The sequence below is a fragment of the Sinocyclocheilus rhinocerous genome, unplaced genomic scaffold, assembly GCF_001515625.1.
Source record: "Sinocyclocheilus rhinocerous isolate Xijiao unplaced genomic scaffold, SAMN03320098_v1.1 scaffold1900, whole genome shotgun sequence".
NCBI lineage: Eukaryota > Metazoa > Chordata > Actinopteri > Cypriniformes > Cyprinidae > Sinocyclocheilus > Sinocyclocheilus rhinocerous.
The window spans coordinates 361,857-373,301 of record NW_015662288.1 but is presented as its reverse complement, the minus strand read 5'-3'; the positions used below and the strand labels follow the sequence as shown (position 1 = coordinate 373,301).

At 36.7% G+C, this 11,445-nt stretch overlaps 1 protein-coding gene across 2 annotated transcripts in view; it reads right to left on the bottom strand.

The window, feature by feature from the left end:
• LOC107728033 (galactose-3-O-sulfotransferase 3-like) overlaps positions 1–11,445 on the bottom strand; it is a 43,797-nt gene that overhangs the window by 3,137 nt on the left and 29,215 nt on the right. For both annotated transcript variants that reach the window (XR_001638426.1, XM_016538095.1), the window contains exon 2: positions 2,000–2,097. Coding sequence is in view for 1 of the 2 variants with exons in the window: in XM_016538095.1 (XP_016393581.1) it covers positions 2,000–2,082 (83 nt within the window). In the remaining variant the exon portion in view is untranslated. The remainder of the gene's footprint in view (positions 1–1,999; positions 2,098–11,445) is intronic.

Here is an 11,445-nt window from a genome sequence, read left to right as displayed (position 1 = left end):
GTCTTCAAAGACAATCAAAACATCCAGTGGGTTCCCTCGTGACATTTCCTCTTCCTCCTCAGCAGCAATGATGGGGACTGCTGCCTTCTGCTCCTGCTCAGGCTCCTTTTTCTAAATGCATTTAAAAAAAGTGTTAGTATATGTCACAACAAATCATAAAATTAACCCTTGTGTGGAAAGACATTTAAATTTCCATAAATGAAAATAAAGGTGTGAAGGATCAGAGTGGTGTTTATTCAGTAGGACCTGTGCCCATTTAAAACCCTGTAGTACTTTTCAAAAACTTATAGTAATTTTCACAACATGTCTTCCTGAGCTGTCGGTCAACTGGATTTAATTGGGAAAACATTTCAGGGGTGTTTCAGCTGAATGTTCTTGAGTTTGAATAGAATTTTTATGAATAAAACCTCCAAATAAATATAATTTAATAAATATAAATAATAAATCAACACACCTTTATACAAACCCAAAGCAACTTTAAGATAAGTGCAAGTGGAAATATAACACAAAAGACCTTTTTTGTAATCCATATTAAGAAAGTCTACTATAACTAGAACTTTCAAGACCCAACTCGTATTCTTCTGAAACATAATGACTGAATCAAAGACAAACTGAAATTGAATATGTTATTCATTCTGCCAATACCAAAAATGAAGAAATGTACTTTAAAAAAACTTTCAGAAAGTGATGGTTTACATCTCGCATAACACTAAAACCCATAAATTAAATCAATGTGAATTCTACTTACTTCACTTTAGGCCCATAGTATTGCAGCCATCTTGTTGCCTTTGACATCCCAGCATTCCTCGCTGCCTTTGCTCTGAAAACATTGATTTCAAAAACATATGCAAGTATGAGTTTCAAATTTAAAAACGCGAGGAGCAAATATCAGTCTGAAATGGTAAATAACGTTAGCAAAACAGCCATCATAAATGCTCCTCGAGCCGCTTTGTTTTTTCAGCTTTATTTCTCCATACAATTTATAATGATATGTTATAATAATGCAATGATATAATATTAATGCAGAGTGAGTGAACTTCAGTTTTTGGCCATGCAATATAGACAGTGTTTACTTGACTGTACACTTTATAATGCATTCGCTTTTATTTATTTGTGTTATTACTTTCTGAAAACACTGTATGTCCAAGTAATGAAGTGAATTCCAAGCATGAAGAAGTAAACTTAAAATTTACTCAAAAATGTGACTTAAAATATACTACAACTTCAGGTTATTTAATAATGTACTTTGAAAGTATGCTTTCAATGCATTGTTACAATGATCATTTTCAGCACACAGTTAAAAAATATTCATAAAATATATTTAAGTAAAGTGCAAATAAATATAAAAAATAAACAGAACTTTCAATTCAAGTTTTTTTGTAAAATATATTTTTTTGAAAATATACTAAATTGCAATTGTTTTAAAGTGTGTTAAAAGTTGTATTGTGAAAATAGACAAAAGCATGATGCTAATATACTTTTTATATATTTAAAGATTTTTTGTTAGTATATTTGCAATGTACTATTAAAACAGGTAATATATTACAAATACAATAAAGTATACTTTTTTTTCACTAGGGTTGGCCAAGCAGCTAAATCAGCCATGACCAACAAATTACATTAGTCTGGTTAAAGGTAATCTTTTCAGCAAGGTAAAGCAAGAATCAAATGGAATAGACTAAAAACAAATGGTGGTAGAAAAGAGGAATGATTAGTGATGCTCCGAAATTTTGGCAACCACAAATATTTGGCCAAACTAGTTTTGGAGGTCCAAAAACATGACCAAAACAATGCGTTTAATTGACACTTCTCCAAAGATGCATTTTGACCATGTCAGTGTCTTCATGCACATAATATACAGTAGATAAGCTACATGAGCTACAGCTGCAATATGTAAAATTTGTTAGGCTGAAATATGTTTTGGTAAAAAAAAAATTTCAGTGCATCACTAGGAACGAGGTAGGGATAAATGGAGGGATCGTTCTTCAAAGGCTCTTACAAGTTCAAGTGACCCCCATGGTGCAGAAGCAAGCTGACCGTACTGATTGCAATCAATACTAGGAATATCTTCTTCTGAGACATCTCCAGGTTCTTTCACTGCAAAAGAGAAGAATGGGACTTTACAAAGGTGTACATTACTCATACATTTAACATGTATCCAGAACACCAAGTATACCCTCTGCAGCAACATAAACAACAAATTCATGAGCACAAAAATGCACTGATTATGCAAACCATTGGTTTGGTTGACAGTGTTTTCTTTCAAGCTGGATCTCCAATTGCAAAATGCCTTTTTTAATGTTTTGGGTCATTCAAACACACACGTTCAGAGACAAAGACAACAAGCAAACCTAGAACAAGGACAGGACAGGTGTCACGTATTAGCATTCGGACAGTGTTGCCTGTCTAACGCTAACAAAGTCTTGGATATCTTCCATATGAGTCAGGGCCACCTCTTCCCTCGGCTTCTAATTACAGTTATCTCATCTCGCGTTCCCTTTCTCTCTCACCGTATCGAATGGCACTTCTTCACAACCTGCCTTTACTTCCCCTGATCAAACCCTGATACTACTGTAGTTTAATTAGCATTAGCATTACAAAAAGGGTAAGCCATTTCGCTCTCAATGCCATTCAAAAAGAGCCAAGACAATTAAATGACATGACTTCCATTTTAAGCACAAGCGCCACTGCAGAAATGCTAGTCCAAGATTAGCAATACAAACCACTGACAAATATCATGGAAACACTGCTTCTGGTTTTATGATTTTATAGCAGTCTGGACTGTTTGCAGATTTTACAGCAGTACAATTGACATTTAAATGGTTGCTACACAAAAATCACAGTTTGGATGGTAAAGCAGTGTACATTGAGCAAAAAAGTGAATGCATTACAGTGACTGTTTTCTATGACCAATATAAGGAAATTTGTTTTCCTGAAGGCAAATTCAAGTTTTAAATGCAGATGCAAATGAATACTGCAGGTCAGAGTTCAACACCGACTGGCTGTCTGGGCTTCTTTTTCCGATGGTAATATAAACCATCACCTACAGCATGAGTGCATGGTCCCTTAGAGGACTGGTACTGGACCAATCAGTGTCATGTATCAGTACATGAAAAAGCTCATAGGAAAAGGCTCTAAAGACACATCAAGTAATTAATAGTGAGGTTTGTTAAGGCATAATTAATATTCCTCATACTTTAAATTAGGGATTTGTACCAATCCTTTAAACCTGTTAAATTTTGGTGCTACAGGAACAAATGATACTTCAAGCCGTGCAGCTTGAGAAGAGATGTGCTATTAAAACTTCAAATTACTTGAGTGCCTTGAAGAAGCTCTTATTTTGGCTAGTGAGTCTCACAGTTAGATGCAGCTCATTTCCCGCTCTTTAATTAAACTGCGCGTGTTTCTAATGATCCAGAAAGATCTGGTAGCTAGGGCTGGGTATTGAGTTCGATACTTCTTAGGCACCGACCGAATTGCCTCAATACCATCGAGTATCGAAAAACGTCTCGTCGTTCGGTACCAAATTTCGATACCTTAGGGGTTAATCTCATCAACGTCAGTGAGCCAATAAGTCTGCAGCACTAGGTGTGTTGGACTAGAAGCGGAGCAGATCGATCAGTGTTTGACATCCGCGAGAGCGATTCGAAAGCGTACGGAGCAGTCTGCTCTCTATAGCTCTCGTCAGGGCTCCAAACAAAAAAAAATCGAGTAAGGAGCCTTTGGCTCCTATAAGAAAACATTTTAGGCGCCAAATTATTTTTTTAGGTGCCACAGAATAAACGTGTTTTATTTATTTTATTATTATTTTTTAACATTTCAGTCATACTTTCATGTGATTATGTCTCATCTTTTCTTGAAATTATCAGCATTTTAATCGATCTTGTAGATGACCTGGGAACTAAGTTTCAGTTAAAGTGGGAATTAAACATCTTTTCCAACTTGAAATATATAGTCACAAAGAATTGTTCATTGTTCAATATACACACAGCTGACAGCTTTACCTGTTGTAGTTTGTTCAAGTTGTGCACGAAATAGACTCTGCTTTTCCACACTTTTACTTGCACGTCTCCGTCATTTCGATCTCTCTCGCGCTGCACAACTGGAGCTGCGTTTATCAGGTGTGTGTCAGCGCTGCTGTGCTGCAGAGAGGACTGTTTGAAACTTTTTTACACTAAAACTTTGATGCGCATCGTCTCAGTTTAATACGTGAACATAGCAAATGATGCGATCGCAAAACAATCAGGAAAAAAGGCAATACATGCAAATTTTTAAGTCATAACGTAAATATATATAGTCGCCAGTGGCGACCTCAGCAAAAACTTCACTCGCAAATTAATATTTTTGGTCGCAAATGCGACCATTTTAGTCGCAGTCTGGAGCCCAGTCTCGTGGTACTGTAATACACCGATCGGTCTGCACAGTCGGTTCACGTCACCGGTTACACTCAGAGATGTGGCTCACACGTGAGGCTGTAGTGTGAATGCATCCCAGCCACCTTAGATGTAAGGCTATATTTACACTGGTGCATTTTTGTTTTAAAATGAAAATGATCCTCGTCATACTGGTATTTCCACTGCATTTCAAGCCGGCTTTTCACCATCTCTGACAAACGACAGACCGGAAGTCATTCATTTCCAATGGAGAGTAGTGCGGGAGCTGCGTGGAGTTCCGATCATATGCAGATGTCCGTTCATACTACACGACCAAAAACGCGTGTTACATGACCATTCATGCACACTGTAGCATCATGCCACATGAGACAATAAATAAGATTTATATTCTGCTTTTACTCAAAACTCACTTTAAACTAGGGCTGCACGATAAATATCGCACGATATTTAATGCGCATCTCGTCAGTAAAAGCCCCCTTAGATGTAAGGCTACATTTACACTGGTGCGTTTATATTTTAAAATGAAAATGATCCTCGTCATACTGGTATTTCCACTGCATTTCAAGCCGGCTTTTCACCATCTCTGACAAACGACAGACCGGAAGTCATTCATTTCCAATGGAGAGTAGTGCGGGAGCTGCGTGGAGTTCCGATCATATGCAGATGTCCGTTCATACTACACGACCAAAAACGCGTGTTACATGACCATTCATGCACACTGTAGCATCATGCCACATGAGACAATAAATAAGATTTATATTCTGCTTTTACTCAAAACTCACTTTAAACTAGGGCTGCACGATAAATATCGCACGATATTTAATGCGCATCTCGTCAGTAAAGTCGGTTCTGTAATCAGCGGTAAATCTCTACACGTGCGTGCTTTCACGTGGAGCAGCATTTACTACACAGAGCCGTTGTTCACAGACAAGCTGCGCAAAACATGATCGTGGTTTTGCGCAGCTTGTCTGTATCATGCAGCCCTACTTTAAACCACCATTGAGTGTTTGTAATAATTTCCGACAAGCTGAAAAATAAAACCAAAGTTTTTTTTAGATAATGTAACCTTGTTAAAATTGATTTCATAAAATTGGTATCGAAAAAAGTATCGTTCAGGAACCAATATTGAAGTCAAGGTATCAGTATCTATATCGAAAATTTTTGAACGATATCCAGCCCAACTGGTAGCACATGAGAGCTGCTCAGATTATGTACATGGAGGGAAGGTTTGGTAAAGGTATTGTGCATTTTCTGTGCAAGAAGAAAGACTAAATTAGAGGCAGAGGAAGACACGAATCACCCACGCAACCGTCCACCTACCTACACGCACTCAAGTATGCAACACCACAGTGCGAGATAAGACATTACATTATAAATGCCCACACAGCAAAATCCCCGGTTTCAAATTAACACTGCTGGATGTCTATATGTGTCCACACTACAAAGTGTTTAAAGTAACACTAAAGCGGTTTTGAAGTGAATGAGATAATTAAGTTATTAAATAAGTGATGATTGAGCATTAGTTATGAACACCTGCTGTTAACAAGCACAATCACTGAAGAGAAACAACAAGAACAGAAAAAAGAGAAACACAACAACTACAACTGACTTCCAGTCACAGCCTTAGATGAAATAAAAGTCTCTCAAGATCTCAGCAGAGGATGATTAAACAACTCCACAAACAGCTTTACCAACTTCACTCATTACTAACCAGTTTGACTTTATTTCTGTCATACAAAAGTTCTTATTGAGAATTAAGAGAGGTTTATTTTCATACTTTATTGAATTTAATTTAAAGGTTGCCATCATTGCGATCAGTGTTTGCTTTAGTTGGGCTCTTCACCCTTGACTTTATAATATTAATATTTCTCTGGCTGCTGTAATTCTGTGTTTACAAAACACATTATTATCGCAAAGAAAACCAGGAGAACATGTGATCAGGTGATGTTGGATGCTTGATGATGACAAAATAATCATGTAGTGGCTTGATTCACTGATTGTTACATTTTACATTGTTGACTATAGTAGCCCTTTGTTTGTTTTTGACCATGTGAACAGTTTTATAAAGACGTTGTACACAAGAAGTTTTTATTTACAGCACACATAGACATGAAGAATCTGCACATGAATCTTAACAATGGTGAAAATCAACAAAATATTCAGATAAACAGATTTTTGAACATTACAAAACAAGCTACTAAAACGTCACAACAAAAAAATAGCCAAATTTAAAGCAAATAGTAGGAATAAAAGAAAATACTAAGACAATTTGGGTGCATAATTTATTCGTGTTGCCGTGCATTCTGGGAGCCATGGATGAGTTTTGATTGGTGCACCAAGAATGCATTGCAGCATGAATCTTTTTGTTTATTTTCACCATTGTTGAGTTTCATATGCTGATTCTTGATGAATGTTTGCATCTTAGTTATACAGATGTTCGAAATGTCTAGTGTGCAAAGTGTTTCTAAAATTCATCAAATTATCTGATTAAATCATTATTTTATCAGCAATATGGAACTAAAGCAAACACTGATCACATAAATGGTGACTTTAAACGTAACATTCAACATCTAAACCTCTGTTCTCAATAAAACTTTTTTAGACATATTTCAGAAATAAAATAAAACTGGTGAGTAATAAGTGAAGCTGGTAATGCTGTTTGTGGTGTTGTTTAATCCTCCTCTGCTGAGATATTGAGAGATTTCATGTTTTATTTCAGTTGATTTCATCTAAGGCTGTGACTGGAAGTCAGTTGTAGTTGTTGTGTTTCTCTTTTTTCTGTTCTTGTTGATTCTCTTCAGTGATATTACAGCAGATTATTGCTGAAGTGAAAGCATTTAAAAAAAAGAAAGTATAAAAAAAAGTTATAAAAGTTTAAGTTTACAGTAAAAATAATGTAGCATACTAATTGTTTTTATTTTATATAAAATAAATATTGTATAAAATACGTTGCACTCTAAAATTGTTATAAAATCAAAGTCATATGTCTAACCGATTTATGTTCCAAATTTTAAGTTGATATCACAAAAATTGTGGTTCCTGTGAGATTTTCTTTGGGCACTATACCAAAAATAACCACTGGGTTACACCCAAACTCTATTGATTTTTTCTAATTCAGTTTTCTGTCACAAATCAATCATTTTCTGTCACAATATCATATCTATTACAAAACAGTCACCAAATATGGAATCTTGACTGTCAGACCTTTCCAACGATATGTTTTGTCAAGATTACAAAAAGATTTGATTTTCTAAAACACAAGCCACAAAGTCACACAGTCTATATGTATGTTTTATATCTTGATTTATACCCCTAAAAGGGCGACATATCCCCTGAGATACAAACATTTAGAGACAGATTACAAAAAATATAAGCATTTAATTTATTAAATTTCAATGTAAACCTAATAGGCTAATGCTGAACAACAGCTTTTTAAACAGGTAAGTCCCATCCAACGTGTGTAAATATGTGAACTAGATCAACTTTTATCGGAGGGTGAGTAGATTTCCCACTACAGGCGGCCATGCAGGTTTAAATGCTGCCCGTGGGCTAAACAAAGAATGGAGAAACAAACGTCACCTCATCTAAATATTCACAACAAACACCCTTTCAAGATAAAACCAAGAAACGAGACCTACGCTTTCACTGCTTCTCCCCACAGCTTCTCAAATGTTTGTATCCCCCAGGATACGTCGCCCCTTTTAGGGTTAAAAAAGGCAAACCCATCACCCAACATCAGTGCCTCACTGATGCTCGAATCTGAATGGAACACTCTTAAAAAATAAAGGTTCTTTACTGGCATTGATGGTTCCATGAAGAAACTTTGATATCCCTGGAACCTTTCCATCCCACCAAAGGTTCTTTAAAGTGGACAAAAAGGTTCTTCAGATTATTAAAATGTTTTTCACATGTAAGAACTGTTCACTGAAATGTTCTTTGGGGAACCCAAATGGTTCTTCTATGGCTACTAAATCAATTTTTTTGGAAAGTGTTTAAGAGTGAAGCAAATTCCTGCACCCATCTTCCAACATCTAGTGTAAAACCTTCAAAAGAGTGAATGCTGTACTAGAAGCAAAGGAAAGACACTTTTATCCATGAAATATATATTAAAAACATAATCTTCCTTGAAAGTAACAGCTAATCCCTTTAGTGGTACATTAAGACCAGTAATACTGCAACAGATTCTCCATCATTCCCTGTCATTCAAGCCACACAAAGCCAGAGCCGAGGTGAAGGCAAGGAGATTAGAATCCGATCTGTTCTGTTTTGTTGGAATCAAAATGTGGCTTTTGGGGGAAAACACCGAGAGTCAAGCTGTGATCCTACGATGCTGAGTGGTGCTATTGTGGAATTGTGGAAAGACGCTCTCTGGAGAAGGTGTTGAGTTACTGGGATATAGCCAAGCTTGTGTGACCAATCCAGCAGTGACGTGAGGAACATCCAGCCAGGCAGGCAACGTTATAGATGTCTGGGACAGATGGTGGTCAAGAGGACACGGTGGGTCAGATATACACTCTAAAAACAAGTGTTTTGAAGTTATGATGACTTCTAAATTAAATCATGTTCAACCAACAAACTACATTGAGTTAGAGGAATTTAATTTGTAGCATAAACAATTCAGATCATTACTAAAAAAGTAACATTTCAGTGTAATTGAGTGTTGGCTCTGGAACCAATTAATTTGAGCAATTCCAGTTCAAATTAACAGCTACCGTAGCACATACTAAATGCAACTTAACATTAATTTAATGAATGAAGATATTACTTGTCACTAGCATTTGCAGTCATTGTTGGTTGGTTGGTTGGAGTTATTGCTCATATGATCAAAAGTAGTGTAAACCATTATTTTTTCTTCATCTGTGAGGCTAGCGATCTGCCAGGACCTTGCTCGCTAATCTAAGCACTCCAAAGTTTGGCTACATTTGCGATCAGAAGCCAAAAAAGCTTAGTATAATATCTGTAATAGCTAAACATGTTGCAACAGAGGTGTCACCACCAACATGACAAAGCACTTTAATTTAATAGATCGTTAAAGATCGCAAACACGATTCAAACACCAACGTGATTCTATTCCTAAATTACAATGATTCGTCTGTTTCATTCCTCAACCTTAGACGTGTGCGATCAATGTTGTGATCACTTGGTTCGTCCGTGCAAAGAACAATCACACCAGTGTGATTTGAGCATTTAAATCTGCGATCGCGCTGCCGCTGACCTGAAGAGAGCAGCTATCATCTGTCATGAATGAAACCACTTCACAGTCTTTTCAGCCACACAGTATCATTATTTCTGTGTTACAAACGTTCAAATCACAGAAGTACTGGGATAAAAGTTAATAGTTCAGATATAAACTCTGATGTGTAGGGTAGCGATTAAAATAGAGTAAATCACCTTTTGAAAGTAATTTGACACTTCAAATGAAGATTTATCATTACATTGTTACGCCAGTAGGTGGCGAAAAGGGGATGTTAAAATGTATTTGTCTTTGAATCATACAAGAGATTCGTTCAAGAACGCTGATTCATCCAGTAATGAAACAAGTACATCTTGAGTGAGTCATTTAATCATTAATTCATAAATTACATGTGATTTTGTTTAGTTGTCTAATGTTTTTTCTTCAGAATCATGAGAGAACCACAACTTCCATTGGGGAAAAGAAAGAAGAAGAAAAAACAATTTATCCAGAATCATGCAGTTCTATTCTGAACACAAATAGCTCTTAAAGAGTCCAGTTTTTATGTAGCCTGTTGATTTTTGTTCATGGTATTCAGCTCCAATAAATGGTTTGCAAAAAAGAGACACAGGATAAATGTTTGATATCATTATTTAATCACATTGGAATCGAAACTGGGAATCGAAAAGAATCGGAATCGATAAGCAGAATCGGAATCGGAATCGGTAAAATTCAAACGATACCCAACCCTAGTGGTGACTACAGTATTCAACATTTGAAGTGGATTAAAACCTTTCATCAAAGTTGTCCTAAAACCTAAAACCAAAATGCATATGACTTTGACCATTGACCTGCTGGAAGCTATATCAGCTCCTGACTATGTCACGGTCGGTCTCTTTGACATTCTCGCGGAGAGATCTCGTTGAGTGTGCACAGCTTTTGGGTTGGTGTTCACTCCCCACTATAGCTGTGTCTCAAGAGAGCAAAGACTAACCGAAAGTGCGATTGCGTTCGTCATTGGATGTTTGGATTATATTGGACCCATTGGTTATCCAGAGTCCTTACAAGCAGTGTTCCAGTCGCTGTGGTAAGTACTGTTAGAACTTATTGGTTTACCAGGGATCTGTGTTCACCGTGTGCATACCTGTGCATTCAGACTACTGTTGCTCTCACTGGTAAACCAGGGCGTCGGTTATTGCGTGCGGTTACTGTGGCAACCACGTAACACGTTATTATTGCAATACTGTATTATCGCTGTTATTAACCCATTGGTTGACCAGGGTTATTTTTCCTAAAGGCATAGGCACTATGGCTGCCTCTTGTTCTACATCAGGGGTGCCCAACCCTGCTCCTGGCGATCGACTGCATTCAGACTTTGTTGGCTAGATCATTTCCGTCTGCTACTCGGAGTGCAAATGAGGATGTGAGAGCATCAGTAGTTAACCTGTTAACCTGCACCCCCCATTTTGGGACTGACAGCTGAAAATGACCTACCTAACTTAAAACTGTAACAGTTCCTGACTTCAGTGTGCTACACACACAATTTTGATGTCTTTGGAAAGAAGACCCTTTGGGCTTTACTATACATCATCCAGAGTTGATACCAACCATTTTTCTGAGACTATGTATAGTCCCCTCCCCCCCGTTTGAAGAAAAATATTTACCAAATGAATTGAAGGGTTCTACAAACTATTTTAGTCATTATACATACCACTGCATAGTTTTTCAATTATAAAACAATAGACAGAATCTTAGACATTGTATAAGTGATTTATTTGAGCACTGGAAAAAAATACAATAAGAATAATTTTTGAGTAATAAAAAGATTTTTAAAAATATTAGAATTAACTATGTATGCCAAGTACATACTGTGATTGC